The sequence below is a fragment of the Python bivittatus genome, unplaced genomic scaffold (assembly GCF_059951505.1).
Source record: "Python bivittatus isolate LINGU-HERP-01145 unplaced genomic scaffold, Pbiv_v1 ctg000080_np1212, whole genome shotgun sequence".
Lineage (NCBI taxonomy): Eukaryota > Metazoa > Chordata > Lepidosauria > Squamata > Pythonidae > Python > Python bivittatus.
This window is the reverse complement of record NW_028277035.1, coordinates 7,963,415-7,987,505: the sequence shown is the minus strand read 5'-3', so window position 1 is coordinate 7,987,505 and position 24,091 is coordinate 7,963,415. Positions and strand designations below refer to the sequence as shown.

General features: G+C 41.6%; 1 protein-coding gene across 1 annotated transcript in view; it reads left to right on the top strand.

Annotated features, from left to right (window-relative positions):
* Window positions 1-3,869: 3,869 nt before the first annotated feature.
* LOC103056913 (heparan sulfate glucosamine 3-O-sulfotransferase 3A1) overlaps window positions 3,870-24,091 on the top strand; it is an 89,049-nt gene continuing 68,827 nt past the window's right edge. The window contains exon 1 of the mRNA XM_088133459.1: window positions 3,870-8,329. Coding sequence (XP_087989585.1) covers window positions 7,932-8,329 — 398 coding nt within the window. The 5' untranslated portion in view covers window positions 3,870-7,931. The remainder of the gene's footprint in view (window positions 8,330-24,091) is intronic.

Genomic DNA, 24,091 nt, shown 5'->3' with positions numbered 1-24,091 from the left:
TAGAAAGTGGAGAGTGCACCCCAACAAGTCTTGCCCCCTGATCACACCCTTGAGTGTGATCCTCAAAGTCTCTACAAAAGCTGTTATTAAACTGTAATTTTAAAAATACTAAATCCATGTGCAGTTTTCGTACTATCTGTATTTATTTCATTTTCATTAAAATTTACCCTGACCTTCTCACTTTGGGGAATTTGGTACTCTGTAAAAATTATTGAAAAAACAGTCCTTACCCTGAAATAAATTGTGCATCCCTAATCTAGAGTAACTTCAATCTGGCTTCCATTTAAATTATGTTCTTGGATGGTTCTGCTAGTATTCGGTAACTCTTGATACTACCAACTTTGGCATCTTTCTGGTCTCCTTTAGTTGAAATGGGAGTTCTAGTCCATCATAACAGGAAGAGCAGTTCAGTAGTGGAACCATTTTTCAAGTGGGACAGTGAACATCTACTCACTGGATATGTTCAAGAAGAAGCTAAACCACCAACTACAGGGGATGCTTTAAAGACATTCCAGCACTGAACAGACTCAGGAACCTAAATGGCAGGTCTCTGTGAATCAGGCAAAACCTGACTGAAATTGTTTCATTTCAGAATAGCAGTTTTACTGAATGATTAATAATTTATTGAATGATTTAATAATTTCAGTTGGAAACTGATCTGATTTAATTAAAAATACTAATTCCTGCATGTGTGATGAAGCATCCAAATATCCAGATTAATTCAGAGGATTTTGATTCAATCTGGGAATTCAAATCAACTTTCCAGTGCAACCTTTGACCAATATTATCTGGTCACAGGCTGAAATAATATCACCATCTCTTGGATTTTATTGTATTTAATACTTGTATTTTATATTTGTATTATTTATGTTTTTATTGATTTTAAATTGTTTTGTTGTGAACCGCCCAGAGTCCCTCCTTGTGGGGGAGTTGGGTGGTGATGTAAATTTGACATATAAATAAATAAAATAAATAAACCTGGCGATTTGATCAGGTAACCATCAAGACTCCGCACTAAATATTTACACTGGCTCTTTCAAACTATATGATTCAATGGTTGTATGACTGAAATCAAGGCCTGAAAAGAAAATGTAAGGAGATTTCTATTCATTCTCTTAGATGTTGGCCTGCACCAGGGGTGCAGAAGCTATTTTGATCCACAGATAACAAGAGTGCTCTGGGCAAGCAATGTGGAGGGTACATATGTACAAATGATGGTTGTATATATTGTATATCTGTTTAAACTTGTTTTTATTCATTTTTTGTTTTTAACTGCTGTGAGCCACCCAGAGTTACTTAAGTGAGATGGGTGGCCATCCAAATTGAATACATACATACATACATGGATGGGGTGTGTGTGTGTATGTGTGTTTTAAACAGCACATCCCTGTTTGCTAGTTGTCTTGATTTGGTCAACACAATCATGTTTTTAGATTGGCCACCCTCTACAAAATGTGCCCCAAATAATCCCAGATTCGGGAGGATGGCATAAGACCATCCCCTGACCTGGCAGTTCTTCTCATCCACAGTCACCATGGCAGCTGCATAACTGAGTGACATCATCTACTCAGGTGTTGCCACTATGAAACCACTATTCCCACATGCTCTAGCAAGAACCATGACATACCCTGCTGTGGCCTAGTTTCCACATGTGACAAATAATTTTGGTAAAGCCTTTGCGGGGAGAAAGAAGGAAATAGCTAGCATGAGGATGTATCACAGAAGTAGTAGTCTGGGATTCAGGTGGTTAATTGCAGAGGATTGAAGTCAAGAGTTCTTATCTAGAACATAGCATTTGATTGTCAAATCTTCATTTAAGTGTCCTTGTGAATGGCCTTTCTTATCTTGAACAGTATTTTATTTTCAGAAGATACTTAAATGGTCCATGCCTGGGTCTTGTTATTTTAAACAGTATTTTAATTCCTAGACTCCTGCAGAGATGAAATTAAGTTCTTCTTTTTTTCCCCCAATAACAGTATTTTATTTTCCAAAAGCATTTAAGTGCTATAGGCAAGAGCCTTGATTATCCCAAACTGCTATCTAGTTCAACTTCTGGTTGAGAACCATGGTGAGCGAAACATCCCTTTTTGAAGCAGGACAGTATTATGACAGAGATTGGTGCGGGATGCAGGATGCTGGCTGCTGAAATGCTCTCAGGATTAAGGAGAGATCTTTGAGATAGCCCATGTGACTCCACACAGCCGCTCCTCATGAGTAAACCACAGGAATAGTTGTTTGGTGGTTTGCCTATGTGTTGAGTCACTGAGAGTCGAGGAAGGACCATCTTGCTCACAGTAGTTAACCCAGTCCTTTTTAAGGACATTAAACTTGACCGAGCCTCAATTCTTAATCACTTTGTGATTTCTTTTTTGTTTTTGCTTTTTGCTGCTTTAAAAGGATTAAGACCCTCCAGAAGGGCAAGTTATATTGTATTTGCTAGGTGAGTTGCCTTCTCCTTACGGGAAGAACTTTTAAATATGATTTTTATAACCTTTTGAAAAATATTACTTTTTGAATTTAATAGCAAAAGGATGCTCAGAATACGGTCTTTAGAAACTTTAACAATGGATTAAAGGCTCATATAGACTTGGAATTATAATTTTAAATGCCCTCAAAGAGCTTTGAATTAACTAGAAGAGATTTTCTCAATGGAAAAATGGGGATTGTTTTGAGTTTTTTCATGTTTTTCATGATAAGAGAACTTTGAAGCTTGGACACTAGAGGGAGCTAGGGGATAAAGAAAATGGAGCAGAAATCTATAATACAAATTTGGGAATATTTGTCTGCCAAGCTTCTTGACAAAACAGATGAATTTCTTGACAAGATTGACAGACCATGTTGTAATGAAATTACAGAACAAGAACAAGTTGTAACATATTATTTTGAAATTCCTTTGAAGGGGGATTTAAATGTAACAAGTAATGAGAAAGATGTCAAGAAAGATATGGGTACACAAATGGAAACAATGGATGACTTATTCCCAAAAGGAGATATACAAATACTGAACCAGGAAACTGACTTGGATAATTTTTTTTTTACTGAATATACAAAAGAGCTCTGTTAGGGTTTTGAAGGACTTTATTAGAAGTGACAAACAAAAGGACAAACTTTATACAAAAGATATCTGCTAACGTTCTGAAATATTTTTGGCTTGAAACACAGATGACCAGAAAAGTAGCTCTGGGATTGATTGATTGATTGATTGATTTGAAGGGATTAAAAGATATTTTTAAAAACTCAGGGAAGAAATATAAGGTTGGCTTATTCGACCAGGGCTAAAAGAGAAAAGTAGTCACGTCTGGTGGCCTTACTGGACTTTTGCTGATAAAGAACAACTGACGAAGCATTTGGATTTGGATTTTGTTTTTTTTATTCAGTAGTTGAGACATGGGGTGAAGGGAGATTAAGTTGTATTTAGAGATAATGATAAGCTATTAAGATTGTCATTCCTTACAGGGCTGAAGGAGGAAGTAACTTTTTTTTCTTTTTCTTTTTCTATTTTTCTTTTTTTTTTTCTTTTTCATACTTTTTCTTTGCTTTTGTATTTTTCTGTTTGTATTTGTTTAGCCTGTATTGGCTTTTATTCTTTCCATTTATAATTCTTAATAAAATTACTTGAAACAAAACCAGAACTATTTAGTTCTAAGACTTGTTTCAGAGCCGAACTCTCCCTTTTTTGTACCTGAAACATTATTTTATTTTTAAAATCTTATCGTTCCATTCTGTCCAAGCAGAAATCCAGTAAAAAAAAAAAAAATCATAAAACTACATTTACGGTCTTACATTCTGAAGAAGGAGGGCAGGGCTTTATAAAGCCATCTGGAAAAAAAGCACATACGTATACCTTGCATGAAAAAATGGATCTTTGACTTCTCAATACCTGTGGTGGATTACATGATCTGAGGGGTCTAAGTATGGTGAGGCATAGGACAAATGCAGAAAGTCAAAACACTGTGAAATACTCTGACATGCTGATAAGCGCTTGGTCCAAGCCACAAAACCCACTTTGCCTTCTTTTTTTTTTACTGCAGCCCAACTGGCCATTTGCTACGAATGGCAGGTTCAGTAAATTGATCAGCAGAATGTTTCCAGATACTGAAACAGCAAAGAAAAATGCTTTTTGTGCAGATGAGCCAATCATCTCATCCAATCCAGTGGGAAAGAGAACACAGATGCCATTGCAAAACTATCATTACCAAGTTTGGGTGATCCAAGTTTCTGACAAGGATTTCTTAGCTCCAGCATAGGAGAGGGCGATTCCCATATGCCCAAACACAGTTTGAGCTGTAGCCATTAAAAACTTGTTTGCATCTGTCTCTTTAGGACTTGAAAGACAAAATATATCCTGTGGGGAAGGAGTTAATAAATTAACTATTACATGATACACGGGCAAGCTTTGCCCCTATTTCTGCCCCTTCTGATCCTGATGTATTGCAGAGCTGAGAGTCACAATGACAGAGAAAGGATGTTTAGCCTTTCTCTTCTGAGCAGTAAAAAAAAAAAAAACTCTCAAAAATTGCTCCCTATGCAGCAATGAAGCATTCAAATAGCCTCCTTTGACAACAACTGAGGCTATTTAAAGACTTGCAGGTCAGAGGAAACTTCTTCTTTCATATCAGATGCTGAATGGAAATAAGAGTTTCCCTTCCTCTTTCTGGGGACAGGAAGTTTGGCTAAGAGGTAGGGCTTCAGGACTGGGACTCTCTGTTAGCTTCATAGGCCTGTGGGCAAAAGGTTCTTCAGGCTGAGACTAGAATGTCCCAGAGGGTTCAATATTTGTCCTTCATGCTATTTAACAATTGTGTGAACCATGGCGGCACTGGAGTGGAAGATTGCAAAGAGGTTTAGAGTGCTGTATCACCTCCCTTTCTGGCACGTTTCAAGGAGACCACTTAGAAGCTGAGCTGGTACTTGATGTGTGCAATGGAAAAACTGAAATTAAATATAGAATTTTGGAAGGAGTAGTGAACTTCTTCAGGGAAAAATATAATCTGGGGATCTTTCTGGATCTTTGCATCTGGAGCTGGTATCAAAGAGACTTTCTTCTAAGGAGTCAGGCCCCTGCAATCTTGTCTATAGGCACATGCTTTAGTCTCCCATTAACATCTGCTGGACATTGATAGGATCTCCTTTTGACTCGTTTAATAAGAGCAGTAGAAGGTATCTCATTCTTTGATATCTTCTAAGCTGATGAAGATCTGCACCAGAGCTAAATTTAAATTGCAAGTAAACCTGAGAGAACCTGAGTCAAAAGTTTCATAAACATCATTTGTCTATAATTCTAAAAACTGAGAATCATTTTAAGTGACCTTCTTGTAGGCTTTGATGCACTTAATATCAGGTGTCTGAGTCTAAAATGCAGATAAATGTTTATAGATTATTCAGTCTCCAAGAAGAATGGTTGAACAATGGGAGAAATTGAAATGCTGAGGGTGTGAGCATGCATGTACTGGTAGAGGAACTGCCTTATAGGTGCAAAGATTTGTGTGTGTAGAAATAGGTGTCTACAAATATAACACTATAATTCTTCTGGATATGACCAATTTATGCAAAAGATTGCCCAAGAAAAGATTAAGAAAATGGTGTCAGCTCTAATAAATGCTACTCAGTTGCAGAGATTAAGAATGAAATCCTGGTATGTGCAGAGAATCTACAATGAACTGCTATGTGAAAACACCATCTGATTCAGACATGTGGCCAACCAACCTTATGCTTGTAAAACACTCCAGATCTGGAAGCAAAATTTAAATTATGAGTATGTAGGCATTCACCTAAGGTTTTTTAACCACAACAAGGTGATTCCACTACATTTTATTGTGAAATTATTATTATTTTTTCAGCTCCAAGAACACTGGTTTGGGGGGAAATGTGTGAGATATTTTGTATCGCTGTTAACAGAAGCATCTGCTTCCATCTGCAATGCCACCTCTGTTGAAGTGCCGGTTGCTGTTTTGCCTTTCTGGCTGGGCTGTTCTATGATAGGCCTTTGGCCAAGATGGAGAAGCTTTCCCTGCTGACTTTCCAGCATCTGCTGCCACGCAAAGTGTTAAAGAGACAGGATCCCTGCCTGGAAGTATAATCCTAACCTGAAAAAACAAAGAGAAAGAAAAACCCTCTCTATGGATTGTGGTCACTGCTTTGATTCAAATTATTTGTGGTTACTTTGCTGTGGAACCATGTTGGACATTTTGTTTAAACATTCCTGTTTGCTCTGTTCATTTCTCACTCTTTTCCCCCCCCCCCCCATTAAAGGCAATGGACTTTAATTTATCTTGGCTTTCCGTATGTCCCGCAAGTGGCCAATTTTAAAGGAAGACCTTTACTAGTTGTGTGCAGATCAGGAGAATTTTAACAGATTGCATCTGGCAAGCTGGGAGTGGAGGATGGTCTCTTCTCAGCACCCAGCAGAAGTAAAAACTCTTTCTTCATCACTGCATTTAGTCAACCTCAAAGATGGTTCCACACTTATGAGTCTGACAGGCAGCTCCCTCACCCCAGTGCTTTGCCTCAGTGTCTTCTAAACTTGGAGAGAGCATCAGACTCAGGGCCAGCTTTATCCTATGCCACAGGGGCAGTCATAGCCAGAGCTTCCCATCTCTGAAACTGGGTTCACCCTCAAAGATGCGAGGGCGCATAGTGTTTTCTAGCCTGCTAGGCACCTGACCAAGCGTTTTCAGACTGCACAAGAAGACCCAGCGATCTTCACAGATGTGTCACTCAACCCTAAGGATACCTCCCAGTCTGGACCGCAGAGGAGCCAAAGCAGCAACTCCGGAACCTGGCGAAGGGGCGTGTCCCTATTAGTTCTGTCCCCGCCTCCATTCAGAATCCCCTCAGAAAGGCAGATCCGCCCCCTTCTCTTTTCTCAAGCTCTCATTGGTTTCTGCACCCGTCGTTACAGCCCCGGGGGGGGGGGTTGCAGTTCGGAGAAGTTTGGGCTACAACCGAGAGCTCCACGTGTGGCAGCCGCTGGAGCAGCCAGGAAGAGAGAATCCCACCGGAAAGGTGACAGGCTAGCGCTTGGGAAGGACTTTTCGGCAGCCTGCCCAGCCGTTCGCGCAAGGTGAGTGCAGAGCGGCCGAGTCAAGCGAGGGCAAAAGCCGAACACCCATCCAACGTACTCCTTTGCAGAGGAGCCGCTTCGGGACAGCGGGCGGCCGCTGCCGGCTTCCTGGAACTGACCGCCGTTGAGGCGTTGCATCTGGCTCCTCTTTGACATCCAGAAAGTTCCGCCAGCGCCGGTCCTGGTGGCAGAGTACCAAAGGTTCCCCCACCCCACCCTGGACTGGGATTCAAGAATGCAGAGATCGCCCCGGCAGCCTAGATCTCCGCCTCGCTGGCCGCGAGAAGGGGTGCCCGAGGGGAGACGTGTCAGCTGGAGATCCTCGCCCAGGTGGTGAAGTGCGTTCCGCCAGCTTTCCCCGGATCCCGCAGCGCCGGTTGAGGCTGCCTCTGAACTTCCCAGGATCTCCTCTGCCTGGCTGCAATTTCAGCACAGTAGAAGGACAGTTTGGGAGGGGCCCCCAACACTTTCACCGCTTAGATGCGTTGCTCCTGGCTGGCTTGGCTTAGATTCGAGGCGGCCAACTCCCGTCCCTGCCGAGACCCTCCCAGTCCCCCGTAGCTGGGGCGCGATGCTCCCGTCGCTGCCAGGGCCTTGCTTAATCCCAGAGAGGCAGTCTTCGCCTTCCCTTTCCCTCGCCCCTCTTCGCTGTTGTAGTAGAAGCCCGCAGCTTCCCGCTAGCGCGCTGGAATGAGGCGCCCGTGAACCCCACTCCTGGTGAGGGAGGGGGCGACTACAGCTCTCCTCGCCATCCTTTCGGCGGCGGGTCCCGGTCCAGAGCGCCCGTCCATGGGGCTGTCCGCTCCCCGCCGAGGGCAAAGCGGCTGAGAGAAGGGGGCGATGGCCCCGGCGCGGGGGGCCGCCTAGCATGGCCCGGGGAGGGACGCCCCCCGCCTCCTCGTCTGGCCCCGAGCCCCTGCCCCGCCGCGCCTTGCGGAAGCTGCTGCTGGTCTTGGGCTCCGTGCTCATGTCTCTCTACGCCAGCTATTGCCTAGCGGGGGCAGCGCGCGTCCTCACCAGGGATCCAGCCCCGATTCCCGTCGCTCAAGGCGAGGAGGCGGCTGGCACGCCCCGGGATCCCATTCTGCAACCCCAGCCGGGGGGAGAGGGCAACAAGCGGCTGCCACAGGCGGTGATCATCGGCGTGAAGAAGGGCGGCACCCGAGCGCTGCTCGAGTTCCTGCGGGTGCATCCGGATGTGAGGGCGGCGGGCGCCGAGCCGCACTTCTTCGATCGGAACTACGGCCGGGGACTCGCTTGGTACCGGTATGTAAGCGGATCCGCTGCTCTTGAATGGCGCCAGTAGGGCAGGGCTCCAGCCTCCGTGTGTCAGGCGCGGTGTGAAGGGCGCCCGGGCGCCCCTTCCTCTCCCTTCCCGAGTGGGGCGGACGAGCTTGAGAAACTCGCTGGGAAACCAGCGGACTCCCTTTCGCTCTTCTGAGTTTCCGAGGTCTAAATTTAGAGGTTCGCTGACAGCCAGCCTCACACATCAGCAGAGAGAAGAAGCCAACGCATACATCTGGGAGGAAGCCTCTTCGAGCTCTGTCAAATGATTGCCCAAAATAAACTTGTACACCCTTGCATTGCTGGCTTCTTTGTATAGGAAACGAAGCATGCTGAGGGAGCCAAGGGTAAAGTGTTGAGGCTCTGTTCCTTCATCCAAAGTGTATGGGAAGTGTGATTGTTTCTGAGCATGTGCAAAGTATATTTGGCCTCACTCAGAAATGTAGGTTCATATTCCTGGATTGAGATGAGCCTGATGGTGATGGGGGGAAAAGCATCTGGGTCTCCAAATGTTATAAGTCTCTGCTTGTGTCTTTGGGACTCTTAAACGGCCTCTTAGAGCTCCATCCTAGCAAGTCTGGCATCTCCCTCCTATTTTGCAGACCCCCCTCCTTTTCCCTTGTAGGGTTATCAAGTCTGTGATCCTTCCTTTTCTGCAGTTCCTGGTCAGCCTCTGCATTGGGATGTTCTCTTATTCACTGAGAGACATTGACTTCTTACCCCCCCCCCACAACACATACAACCCCATTAATTCTTCCCCAAGGCTAACTGTCTCTAGCTCCCCTTCTCCTCTTGTCTTCCATCCCCTTCCCATATCCCTAAGCAATAACCCTTGCCTACCACTTTAATGTCCTGGCACCCATCCTTATACTTTCCTTCCTCTTCCTATCTAGCCGCCTCCTTTATAAAATACCGGAAGAGGAAAATCTTTGCAACATCTTTTCCCAAAAACTTTATTTCAAGTCTGCTACACAATCCATGATGTTCTACAGGAAGGGAAAGAAGCTATTGGTGGTATTTATTTAATTTGCTATCTTGAGTGAATTAGGTAAGAGCATATTTAAAACTTTCTCTCCCCAACCCTGAATACCGCACTTTCTACCATCACACCTTTCTTGTGAATTCTTCAACCCACTGCTCTTAGTTCACTGTTGTATCCAGTATGACTTGTCCCCTATACACACACATACACACACACACCACTGCTAAACTCCAAATATCTTACAAAACCATCCCTTAAAATGAGGGTTATCAAATCTGGGCTGTAAAAGTCTGGAGGACCATGAGGTGGCAGTAAAGAGGGATGGATGGGGATATTTTTTGATATATGTCTTTGCTGCTCTTTACTTTAGATCTGGGTTTTTGTGGCCCAGAGCTGGTAGCTCTAATAAAAATGCCTGCAGCCCCCCAAATTCCTTGTGTAAACTCATTTACTTGCTCCACATCCTTCTCTAGCTTCTTCTCATTTTATTGTTATGGCTGCTTCTTTTACACACTGTTTTACACTTTTGGCATGTACTTGGAAATGAGCAAACTATATAGATTCCCATATAATTTTTACCAGTTGAAGAGGTCCAGTTAGTTTCAGATTCCCAGCTTGGCTCTTTCACCTACTCTGATCCTCTTGTATAAATACTGCAGACAAATTAAATTGACCTGCAGACTTGTCCATTTCAGTAAATAAATCCTTAAGTAAACTACATTCTTTCCATGAATCTACTTTCCCCACCCCCACCAGCCTCAATCCTGTTCATATCTGACCTTTTCAGCCTCAGCGTTGGAAGTAACCTCACCTGGCATCTGTCCTAAAGTGCCTTCATCCTTATCTTCAGAGTTAAAGAAGAGGTGTGTGAGCATGAACAACAAAAACAATTAATCAAGATCTCCACTGGGGTGAGAAGGGGGTAGGCAAAAAAAGATCCAGGCACTAGACAAAATTCCAGTGCAGGGAATTTGCACCAACAATACAATGAATGCCTTTATGAAATGGCTTAGTACTTGGGGAGGAGGTAGAAGAGAGATGCTTTTAAACTGCATGTGTATTCTAATCAATCAATATTTGTCTATATATGTTTATATTCTTAGAGGCAGGCAATATAGAAATCTGATTTATCACTTTTTCCAACAACAGCGGCTATGTTCACATCCCACAATTACCCACAGTTTGCTCAATTAGACCAATTTTCTGAATCATGCACTCAGCTAAAATGTGGACTGTATTTCATGAAGGTTGTTTGTGCGAATGCAGCCAGTGTCCTCTGCAAAAAAGATACTGCTGTTAGTAACATATTCTCTCTTTTCTTCCTTCTTTCCAATCCTTATTACTATTTCCTGTTCAAGCAAACTATTGGAATAGCAAATTTGTATAGGATGTGACTTTTACTCCTAGATTTAAAAATCCAAAGTAAGGGTTACTGATTCTTGAGAAGGCAGTGTAAGAATTGGCTTATCTTCTCCTGTATATGTGCCCTGATCTTCCCCCTTGGAATCTTTGGACAACATTTGGGCAGATGGTAGGAAATTAGTGCAATTAAGTGCCTTTCTTTCCCCGTAAATATTTCAGCAATGCTATTTGCTTTCTTACAGTGTTCAGAGTATCAGTAAAACAGACCTTGGCAGAAAATTGCTGATACTTTCCAAAGTATCTTTCTAAAGATTGCAGGCCCAGTTTAGAAAATGTCATTCAAATCAGTAAAATTTAAATTAATCGATTGTCTCAGTGAGAACTAGACAGTACTAACTTTCCTTGGGTTGGGGCATATGGGTTTCAATCAATAATTGATAGTTGAGTCAGATGTTCATTTTACGAAGAACCAGATGTCTTAAGAACCTAGGAAGCTGTTTTATAAAGAGTCTGGTTATTGGTCTAGCTAGCTCAGTCCTGGCTCCTCTACATTAACTAAAAAGGTTTCAGATATCAGTTTTTCCCATCCTTCTATGGAAATAGTGGGGGTCAAACCTGGAAATTCCTGTGTGTAAAAGACTTGCTCTATCACTATCCTGTAGATCTTCCTTGTTTTAATTTTCATTCACTCAAGTGTCAATATTTTGTGACTGATAAAAACTATTGTGATTGGGAATAGGGGTATGTGGGGTACAACTGCACAAGTGTTGTGATCCCATTGGAAAAAGTGATGGATAGCACTGTCTCCATCTCTTATCCCTCATTAAGAAGATTGTTCAGAAAGAACTTCTCTCTGCGCACTGAAGCAACAACTTATGAGCGCTCCATTCCATCCACTCCACAGGTTGTCGTCCTAGACATCCACATTGTGCACTGTGTTCCTGTGTTCCCACAGTGGTGTTAGTTTTCAGGAGCTCTCCTGCAGCTGAGCTGATCAACATCTGACTCCAACTCCTGAGCTGCAAAGACAGTTTCGTAGTGTTAATCCTAGAGTGGCAGGCAGGTGGTTTCTCACTGGCACATCCTCGCTCCTTGGCTCTCCCTGCTCTGTGTTAAAGTCAAGGCACCATGCTGTTTGCTATCCCTTTGCTAGGGCTGGCTTTGCTTTCAAGAAAATAAACACAGTGATACAAGGATCAGGACAGGCTGCAGTCCACTTTTTACATTGCCCTGTTAGTCAACTGGCAAAAGCCCTGGTTGGCTCATGGGAAGAACAATCATAGAATTGTGGGGCTGGAAGGGACCACAAAACCAGGTAATCCAACCCTCTGCAATGTGCAGGGATACCAGTTAAGGGTGGTCTAGATAGACAATCCCAGTGTAGAGCAGATTTTAGCTGTCACAAAGTTTTTCCTTATATTAAAATCTGGATAGCTACAACCCATGACCATTATTTCTGAGCATTGTGTGGTATAGACACTCATGGGGTAAAGTTTTGTAAGGATGAAACTTCTGGAGATCTGTAGGTATCCTAAGTTTGTTGTCAAAGATAAGTCATTTGTTTGTGGTTGTATGTTTGAAAAGGTTCTTGTCCTAAATGTCAGTCTGCCTTGTACTTCCTAGTAATTACATGTTGGGAAAGCTGGCATATGCCAGGATGGTGTAACATAATATGGTGCAGAGCAGCAAACAGCCTTGCTGGTAGGGAGTGTAGTCTCAGTTTCAGGAAGTTGTAGTTTCAACCCATCTCAACCCATCTAAGTAGGTTAGAGCAGACTGAGTAGAGTAGCCTAGGCTACTAGACTTGGCCTGGGAGTGGGGACACCCATTGTCCATCCATCTTTTGAGGGGAAGGGATTATGTAAACGAGGCACTTGTTAATGCTGAGCCAAATAGACTGCTTTGAACCAATATTTTGGTAGCATTAGAAGGTGTCTGCCCCCTGAGGGTTTTTTAACAGGCATGAGTGATTTGAATGCTACTTTTTTAAAAAAAAAAATTACTAACAGCATGAGAGCTTTATTAATTTGCCTTGTCCTCAGGAACATCACCATGCATCTTAAACATATTACCTGCAAATTATTAGACTGCTTTCATGATCCCTGATAATTGATTCAAAGACTGTGATTAAATGAAACCTTAGAGACACCAAGAACTTGTCAGAACTCTGGCTTACTGTGACTAAGCAATTGGTTGGAGTGTGTCACTCAGGGGCTGTCAGTGGGCTCCTCCTATAAGGGGGAGTGGCTAAACAAAGTGCAGAAGTTCCTTCCATGGTTTGCTTAACATCTTCTGGCTTGTTCTTCGCCTAACAAGCTTGTTAGAAAGTAACACTGCAGTCTTTCTGCTTTTGATGGCATGCTAAACAAACCACAGAAGGAGCTTCTTAGGAGAAGCCAAGTGGAAACAATGGAGTTGTTCACAGCAGGCGGAAATGTTGGCTTAGTACCATATGTGAATGCAGCCAATATTGAATAATGCCAAGTAGCCTGGATGTATATTCACCCACTCTCCCATCACCTGCACAGAATTCTCCTTCATAGTGTTTTACAGAATTGTATAAAAATCATGGCTCAAAATGTTTTCTTTATCTTGTTTTTAAATATTTTGGGGAAAGATTTGAACCATACCCTCTGTCTCCAACAGCTGATATCTTTGTTGTGCTATTATCTGATACACCCATCATGGTAAGCCATAAGGTAGTTGATTTGATTTTGGCTTAGTGTAGTCTATGAACACAACTAATAAAAATGTATTCAGTAAACCATGGTTAAGCAATTCACAGTTCATTTTAAGCCAGTCATGGTGAGTAAACCCTGGTTTATCATTTAGCATGTAATATAAACCCAGACAATTGTGTTTATTAATGGAGTAATCCTTTAATTAAACAAATCACAGTGTGATAGTGTTAGGCAAGCTCAGCAAATGTGTTCATTCAGATACAGCTTATTCCTACAAAATACTTAAAGCCAGTTTGATTCATAGGTTGGGTTTACCAGAGCAGATCTAGGATTACTTTAGAACTGAAGCAATGCTGTTGGCTTCAGAATTCAGTGCATGCTCAGGATTCTAGGAAAAAGATAGACATGCCCGTAGTGTTTCTGGAGACATTGACCGTGCTCTCCAAGGAGGGACTATGTCAGCATCATTGCCCACATGTGGAAGCTGCCAGTGAACTGATTACAAAGTGTACATGTCCCAATGTGCTGCTTTGCTCCCGCTCTACACCAGCTCCATGGCTGGCAACAGTACTTAGTACTCCCATTCCCCAGGGTACAGAAGCATCCCATCAAACTATTCATACCCCTTGCTTGTTTGTTTGTTTTTAGCAAAACACACAAAGGGGTAGTAGGACAGCCTATCGCCTTTGGGACCCATATAGCTCAGCAGGAAGGATGCCTGGGCAGGATACCCACAGCCCATTGATGGAAATGCTGTTTTGACAAGAAGCTAACATGGGATGGGCTATCAAAGCTGCCATAAAAGCCCCTGATGAAAGCAGTCCCTGGTGGTTCTCTGGACTCATTAGAATGCAGGGTGTAGAACCTGGAGCCCTCCATTTTCTATTTACAAAACATGGCAGAGGGAAAAGAGAGACTGCTCCCAACTCTTCAGCATACCCTGCAAAGTCCAGAGAGCAGGAACCTAATCACTGCACTACATTAGCAGATGGGAAGCAGGATCATCCTAGGACTTTCGTCTTTAGTCTGCCCCATCACATAGCCATAGAAGCCAGGAGCACGGGGCTTGCAAAGGAGCCCTAAGTGGATAGGACAGCTTACGTTTGATATGCACAGACCTACTTTTTGACCTATGTTAGGAAAGGAGACAATACCCCTCACCCCCACCCCTGGGTATACAAAATATAAAGATTCTCTCATTGACACCAAGTGATGTCCATGTAGTTCTCTTGGGAACAACGCAGAAGTGGTATCCATTGCTGTATTCTGGGATTTTTTTCAATTGCCTTATTTATCCTACACTTCTGGGATTATCTGATGGTTTTCCATCCAAATATTAACACTGCTTTATTTGTTTGTTTGTTTTTGAGGTAAGCCATGATCATCCACATGCTGCCACCTGACCCCACTTAGGTGTACTTACCCGGGCCAAGTGTGCCCTGCTTAGCAGTGCATGTGACCATTCCAAGGTCCATTTTGTGACACCAAAAGCTGGATTAGATGTGTCCTTGACCTGTTGTAGTAGGTCAGCTGCATTCTTCCTACATAGACTAGAAGAGAAAGTCAAATGTCATCTTACCTCGTCTCTTCCTCCCCATCACACTATCTCTTCATAGTCATGAGGTGTGCCTCCCCTACACAGAAGATATACAACATGGGACCTGTGTCAGTGGAAGAACAGTCTGTGGATGGAACTGACCACAAGGTTAAAAGATCAGGAGGCAGCAGCTAGATCGCATAGGTCCTGGGTGCATTTGGTTATGAGGGAATGGATGACAAGAGGAATTGGAGCCCGATAAGTGCTCAGCCAATGTTCAGGCCTCAGTCCCTCACCATAAGACACTGAGAAAGCATGGCTGCAGAACTAAAGAGATGGAAAATACTTCTTTTGGACCAGATCTTCCTCTAGTTCCACCTCTGAGGGAGTTCCCAGCTCTTATTTTTTAAAATCTCTAAGCCCTCTTTCTGCCATTCCACTGGCATAGGTGAGCCTCTATTGAATCCTACAGTCAGTTGTTCTTCTGAATTCCCTATTTTCTGCAGCTGGGGTTCTAGAAAGTCTGCAGTCATGACCAATCTTAAACAAACCACTTTCAGAATGCGAGAGCTTTTAGAAATTTAATAAGATTTGGATATAGAAGTTACCTGAAAAGATAGCTTTAATCAAGTCCAATCAAATATTTTTAATGGGCTCCATTTTTCATTCCTCAGGAAAAGAACTAGAAAGAAAGAAGCTACAATGAGGAAATAAACATGAAAGCCATAGGGCAATTGCCTTATTTGCAATTTGCATTGTTTAGATGGTTCTCCCACGTGCTTCTGTCATTTAAAGTTAATAAAGTTGTGTCCTCTGGCAAGTTAATATGAAAATAGCTTGTTGGCTCAGCAAGCAATTTGTCTTTGTTGCATGGCAGAAGTGCTTTGTTTCCCATCAAGTACACAGGAGTAAAACAAAGGGGCTCCTGAGCTGGGATCAGTGTACATTTAGCAATGAAACTTCCAAGTTATCATCAGAAATCTTTCACTTTAGATATAGGGTCAGGACAGGAATGTAAGGTTGCAGTTGTATGGTTACTAGCTATGGGAATCAAACTTGGTGGAATGTATGTCTAAGTAGAAATGGGTGACAAATTTCTTCCATAGGAATATATGCATCTACCAAATGATAAGTCAACCAAAACCATGCACGTGCTGAAATGCATATTGTTTTGCAGAATTCTTCAACATGTTTCATAAATATATACAAAATAGGCACACACATTTTATTAGATGGAAAACTCAGAAAAAGTGTACACACTAAAGTGTGGATTAAGAAAAATGCATGCAAAAATGTATACAAAATGTCCTTACAGACTCCTTCCCCAGTTTTTAAACCAATGTGAAAATGGAGCCCAAACTAAGTTTTAGAGTTTGGGCTCCGTTTGGGAGATAGTAAGAAAATGATAGCATACTGATAAACAGCATTGTTAGTTTTGCACATTCTCACATTCAGTTTTCTGTAAACCTCTGTACCTGGGAGGATGTATAATGATGAAGGCAACAATAAAGTAAATATAGGGGAGTGCTATATATTCTTATCCTGAAGTCAGTGCTTTTAGGTCCAGAGCAACTTAACTGGATTATTAAATTCAATGTGATTGCAGATATAATCACATAGCTATAGAGAAGGTTCTTGAAATGAAAAATGGGAGAATGTTGCATGACTAGATGTCAGTTTAAGTCCCTTTAATCGTACAGAGGCTGTGATATATAGATGTCTTTCAGAAAATAAAAACTTTTTATTCCTGAAACCTGAAACTGTCTGTGGAATTGTATTTTCTTAACTGTGCAGTTATCCAATTTTGCATGCTTTGAAAGAGGATCAAAAAGGAAACATTTAAAGTTTTGCGGTTTTTCACATGTATTTTTAAGTACTTTTTTCTAGACTTGGAAAATAAACACCTGATTCAGGAGACACTGCATGGACATAATTTCTGGCAGCTATTCAGTGAAATCGTTTCTCTTTCCTTGTGATCCTAAAGAAACAAGGCATAAATTTCATTGCCATCAATGAAATATCTTAGAGAGGAAATACTTTTGTATACAGCCTCAGAGATGTGCCAGGGGAGAATGCAGAAGCAAATACACATTTAGTACATAATAATTTTTGAAGTTTTCATGGTTTTTAGATAGATGTAGTTATCCTGAAAAACATTTCAGTGTGTGGGCAGCTTCCCTGTATCCATCATATAATAAAAAGAAACTCAGAAAACAATCCTGATGTTAGAATACACCTCCATCCTTCTTAACCATTGGCTATAGGAACTTGTTTTGAGAGAAGATGTCATTTAACAATGTGATACAATTCATCACCAAAACCACTATGTGTCAGGAATGTACATACTTCATAGGGTTTCTTTTCAGGTTGTAGTACAAGAGGAGCACAATCTGAAGGCTGGCTTTTGGCTGCATTTGAAAGTGCATTGGGAAATGTATTTTTCAAGAATGTTTGTTTATTGCTTAAATATTCATTTATTCATCATCCAGGTTTCTTTTAAAATTTTGGTTTGGGTTATGATCTTGTTGGCTGGCTGTTGGTACAAATACAGTGAGAACCAGTTTGGTATAGTGGCTAAAAGCACTGGCCTAGAAACTAGGAGACTACAAGTTCAAGTCTTGCCTTAGGCATGAAGCCAGCTGGTTGACTTCGGCCAGTCACTCTCTCTCAGCCCTAGGAAGAAGGCAGGGCAAACCACTTCTGAAAATTTGCCACGAAAACTGCAGGGACTCATCCACATAGTCACCAGGAGTCAAGAATGGCTCATAGCCCATGATAGGTTCTCTGATATCTGCAATATTTGACTTGATTATTTTAACAATGTTGCAACCTGCCCTAGCTTAGCCACAAACTGGGTATTGATCTCAGTGGGACAGTGTTTGTCACATGGTATGTAAACAGTGAGTTTACCAGAAACAGTTGTTTCTATGGAATAACCACATATCGTGTTAGATGTGGTATGGATCACTTTGAGGCCACTGCTTTTCTGAAATGCTGCTCTTGAAACTTCAGTATGAGAACATTCATCTGGTAATGTTTTAGCTATTAGATTCCTGGGAATTAGAGAGTCAGCTATTTTTATGGGATTACTTGTCCAGGGACCTAGACAAAAAGTGTGCAGAATAAGTATGTATCTCCCTTCAGAAACAACATACTGGAATGAAAGAAATCTATGAAAAAAATATTTTGAAGAGATTCTTTATTTGTTTTTTGGAAGACGTAGGTGAGTTGGGAGACCACCAGTTCAGAGTATGGTAATTTGAGATGGGCATGTCATTTGGAATTTCCCTTTTCCTTAGTAAATTCTAGATTAGACCTTCATGGGACTATAAAGAGGTTGAATGATTGATGGTAAACCGTTCTACTCTACATTTAGCAAAATCATAAGCAAAAGTAGAGAAAGCTATTGGACAAGAAATTCAGAACCAGCCATGCATCGAAGCCTTTGCTTAATAGAATTCATGGAAGAAAACAGAATCCTAAGTCTGAAGCTAAGGGATGGGAGATTCTAAACATACAACTGTACCCATAGTTAAACTGCAGGCTTTGATTCCACAAAATGTAGTGATTGCTACAACTTGGATCACTTTAAAAGGATTTAAACAAATCCATAATGGATACAAGTATCAGTAGCCATTAGCCGTATTGGCTATGTATTCTTCAGTATCAGAGGCAGTATGCTCAACAGTATTATTTTGTGGAGATTATGAGCAGGAGAGCACTGCTGACCTCCCATCCTGTTTATGAGCTTCTTACAGGCTTCATTCTGGCCATTTTGGGAGCATAAGATTTGGACCATTCCATTTTTTTCCTTTGGTACTGAAATGTCAGCTTCAAACAGGGGGCACATGATTTACTCATCAACCCATTGTTCTAAGAATATTTTTCTCTCAAGATACAGTTCTTTCCTTTTTTTTAAAAAAAAAAGATGTCTTGTTGATAATTGAGTTACTGTGTGCTCTTGAGTTGGGTATACAGTATATGCATTCTGTCAATTTAGAACTTGTTCCTATAGTTAGGCCTTTAATACAACTGGAAGAAAAAATACTTCCCCTCCCCTGCCAATCCTTACTTTTGACTTGGTATGGGGATGGAGAAGGTACTTGCAAGTAGGTCATCCACATTTTTATCCATCTCCTCTCTGTTGATGGCAGTAGACAACCTCACCCCACCATCACCATCATTTGAAGGAATCTGGTTTTAAATGTATACCTGTGTAGCTGTAAATAAATATGCAGGATTAAAAAAAAAATTAAATCAGGTATAGCTACAGAGGTGTGTATACATACTGAGCTTGTTTTTTTAATTTAAAAAGTTACCTGAAATGCTGCTTGACCCTTGTTACAAATGCAGCACTATGCTTATGACTTTGGGCATGTGTTCATTTCAGGAACAGAAATGACAGATGCTATTATGCATCGATATACTAACTTGCTTAACATATTAAAAAGCAGATACAGTGCATTATTCATAAACATGTGGCCACAGCATAGCCATTGTGTATGGGGAGGGGGGCCAGAGGACACCAGCACAGAGGGTCTTCTAAACAAAGGGGTCCCAGTATAAATTCTCTCTCGGACTAGAAAGGCTGTTCTGCTGAGCCATCTGGATGCTTTTTATACTAACTGAAGGTAGTTTCACTCCATTATCTACTCTGGAGTTGTTTGAATTCACAGTGATGTCAGATTATGGCAACCATAGGTTCTTGGTTCAAATAAGCCATTGTTCGCCTTCACCTGTCCCTGGAGCTTGTATCTTTCTGTACATGTTTAGAGCTTGTCTTCCAGCTCTCCAGTGTAGCCACGACAGTAACATATAACTATAGTAGAAGCTACTGGGAAAAGTATCTGCTTACAACATTACCAATATGCTATAATTTTACCTCCATAACTTAGAAAGGCTTTTAAATGCAAAAGAGAAATAGCAGCTTAGTGACTAGGAAGTGACTGGAGATTTCAGTGCTATTGTTCCATTTTTTTTATACTCAGTCTTCCTTTGTACCACTTATAGAAACCTCTCAATTTTTTTTGTTTGTTTTTGCAAATCAGCATGCACACAAATACATGTATGGAAAACATGGAGAGAATCATTAGCCATTTGTGACATTCCTCTTATGTATGGAGTGGGTTTCTGTTACTTAACCATTGGTGATCACTCACAAGGCTGCACGCTGTTGGGACGACTGTTTTTTGTCCTTTTCTGATGGTCAGATGAAAGGAAAGTGAGTGGATACTGACAGATCTTGGTGTTTTTTGAAGGTTGAATACATTTTGAGGTTCACAGAAGTCAAGTTAACTATAGATCAATTTCAAACTTCTCTGTCAGGGTTTTAAGGAGAGGAAACTCCGGTGGTCTGGAGGAAACCTAAATTTATCAATATTTATCATTTGGTAATACATTTTGAGGATTGGAATTACCAAATGTGTCCCCGCCCCCTTCTTCAAAATCTAAAGCCCATTGCGTTTGGAGTAGTTGGATATTTTAATAGTATAAAGGAAAGGGAATTTCAGAACTGTAGCTTGCAAGGTAACAGCTAGAAATGCCTCTTAAATGAAAGACCAACCACCTTTTCTATCTTGTGGGTATATTTCCTAGAAAAATGATGATAATGATGACGATGATGATGATTTAAATTTATTTTGGCCGCTTACTCCAATAGACTCTTGGCAGCTTACAAAATCCAATTACATAGTTAAAACAGTTAAAAACATAACAGAAAATGTGACAGCCCAGACTAAAAACAACCCTAACAATAAAACATGATAGGAGCCCCACAAACACACCAACCCCAGGCCTGTGAACAGAGCCAGGTTTTAAGGACCTTCTGAAACTCCAGGAGAGTGGGCACCATATGTATCTGGGGGGTGGGGGGCTGGAAGGCTGTTCCAGAAAGTTGGAGGCAGCAACAGAGAATGCAACCTTTGTCAGTCCTCCTACAAGATGACAGTGTTTAATTGAGGGGATCTGGAGCACCCTCACTCTGCCCAAACATATTGTTGCCGGCCTAAACTTTCTGCTTAGTGTGTATGTCTTTCCAAACTCTCTGATAGTCAGCACAGAAGACCCATTTGTAATGAGGCTCAACACAATTAAACTATACTAATGCAGTCTGTGCATGTTTATACTAAAATATATTAGCAGAACCCAGTGTTAGGAATGTGCAATTAGAAGACAGCAGAGTCTTTAACATCAGCCTTTAGTTCGCTTTTCCATTTTAATTAACAGAAGAGGACAACAGCGACCCCTACAGTTGTAAAAAGACTATGAGCAGTAGCTGGTGCAATAAGGAAGGATGAAAGAAAAGTTTTTTAAAAAAGCAAAAGAAAGCCCAGAAAGATCCCATGTTACTTTTTCAGTGGAAGATTATAGTAACACTGTGGCAAAGACTGAGTAAATATGATTAAACTCTTTTCAGCAACAGCAACAGTAATAAAATATACACTGTCATTCCAGCAAATCTGCCTGTTAGCCAATTAAAGCCTCTCTATTTGCTTATGGATCAGGATAGGAAATGCAACCCATGTTGACTCAAGAGGAACAAAGTCTCTGGTCCCTCTTAAAATAAGGCAGGTCACTTATAAATGTGCTGCTTTAGATCCCTTTCTGAGTTATTATTTAGAAGCTGCAACACGTATAAGGACGGTTCCATGTGGATTGAATATTAGAGGGAATGCGAATGCCTGCAGCAGCTTTCTTGGTCTCAGGGCTGCGAGTTCCCAGGTTCACAAGGGAGTAGCAGAGAGGGGAAGGGGGAGGGAAGCAAGTCACAATGGTCTCATTGATTTAAAAATTGAGGAACCGCTGAACAAGTCTATTGAGCAGACCGAGTTCAGTAGCAGGTGAAGTCTTCCCCAACTCTTTTTGTACATGTAATGTGACTTTATATAAAACCTGGAGGGGGAGAGAATGAGAAAACCTTATTCAGGTTGCATTAATGTGTGTGAGAGCAGCACAGTCCGGTGGTGGTGGTGGTGGTGGTGAAGAGAAATTATCTCAATAAAGCGTACTAGAGCAAAGGGTTGTTTTGAAAGACGCTGCTTTGCTTTCTGTCCCTTTGTTGAACCAGCCATGGACTGACTTGCTTACTGGAACTCCATGATCCCATCAGTCAAACCAATAATGTCTATTTTGTATGTTTACACTTTGCCTTGCTTTTGTAAAGCTGCCACTAGATTTGCCAAAGGAATGAATGCCTCTATCTTAAAGGCAGTGAAAAGAATGGAAAGATGGTTCAGTGTACTGCTTTCATATAACGCTGTGCGTGGGATTGATGATTGGCACTTCTTGAGATGTCAGATCTGGGAATTTATATTATAAATACTGCATTGTCCCCAAATAAAGCTGGGATGGGAGGAATCTAAGCCAAAGGAAAGTTCTTGGTTTCTTAAAAGGACTGGGAGAGAAGCCTATTCCAGCAGCTGGAGGCAGCTGTGGAATATTGCTTCCTGTGTATGGCTTCCCATCCATGATACTTCAAGCTCTTATTCACGTAGAAAATTGAGATGGGACTTAGAATATTGGCCATTGTTGCAGGTCACACATACTGTAGCTGATAGGCTTGGCAACACTCATAACCAGAAGGCCACAGTTATGGCCATTACTGCTCTGGAAGAAACAGTAGGTATGTGAGACAGTACCTGACATGCTGCAGAAGGAAATGATGATGTAAGCAAGCCTTATTTAGAAAGGGATGTGGTTGGTTCATGGGCATATGGGTTGCATTGAGTGGAAAGGGGACCACATCCACATTTAAGCTTAACACAGAGGGGAAAGTCAACATGATACTGTCTGGATGCTTTGGATCAATTCCCATCAATGTTGGATAGTATGGCTTATGGCGTGGGGTCGTGGGAATTGTCATCCAATCTGGTGAGACCAGGTTGCCTTTGCCTGCCTTAAGGAATCTGTGATGTGGATGTTTATCTCCATCTAGTCACTCTCCTCATCCCCTTGACAGAAATCGGAAAAAGGTTTTGAACTTCTGTACTTACTTTCCTACTAGGCTTACCAAACTTTTCATGCCCCAGGTTCGGCTAAAATTCTGCATTCAGACAACTGCTGGATTTTCTACTCGGCCTGAATTTTTTATCCACTTACTGGGAGAAAGCCTCATTATTTTTTCCCCTTGGGATATAATTGGCTTCCCTTAAATGCATATGGTTAACAGTTTAAATAATTAGTTTAATCCAAGAGGGCTTCTTGGGTTTTTCCTATTTGTATTATTTTTCCTTTTCTTCTGGTTTCCTCTCTCTCTTTCTTGGTAAAAACACAAATAGAAAATCTGTGTGCAAAGCTTCTTGTGCTCGATCTAAATATCTTTACATCCAGATATCCCTGCACAGAATTCATTGGATGCAGTCGCTGTATTCTAGCAATGGTATTGGAAATGCTGCCTTCTCACAACTGAGTCCATATTAGTATCTTCCAGGAGGGGATCAGCCTATGCATGTAAGATATCTTCCTTCAGCCAGATGGCAAAGCCTTTGCCAATAGCCCTGATTTCAAACCACAGCATCCTATAAAAGCAGCTGTCGGCTCCTTGATGAGCTTTTGAACTGTGACCTGTGTTTCCAGGGGTCGGGCTTTTCACAGGCCCGCGGTTGAGATGGTAGCATCCTTCAAATTGGACTGTAACCAAGGCCTGCTGCAGCTGCAAGGTAACTGCGGGGGAATGATTCTGAGACTGCTACATAATACATCTTTAGAAGTCACTTAATTAGTTTATGGCAGGAATGAAAGGAGGTCCCAGCCCAGTTGAATGTGACATCTGGGAATAAAACAAAGAAGGTAACAGGAGGTCAGATTTCAGTACAAAACATTTGTGTTCAGTGTTTGGGCCTTTGAATATTTGGGTGTCTTATGATGTATTTGCACGTATATTATGTTTATAATATAGTAGTAGTTCTGTTGCAGTACAGAATAGGATGGATCGTTTTCTCTTATGATGTCAGAAATCTGGTAGTTGCTCCAGTTTCAGATGAAGGTGTAAATTGGCTTCTTTGTATGGGGTAACCTCAAGATATTTTAAATTAACTCTCTCATCACCGTTGGTTCTCATTATCAACTCTCATTTCTCCAAAATATCTGAAGGACTGGTTGAAAAAAAGAAGACTGGACTAAAATGTACAGGTGCTCCTCACTTAACAACCACTCATTCAGCAACAATTTGAAGTTATGATGGC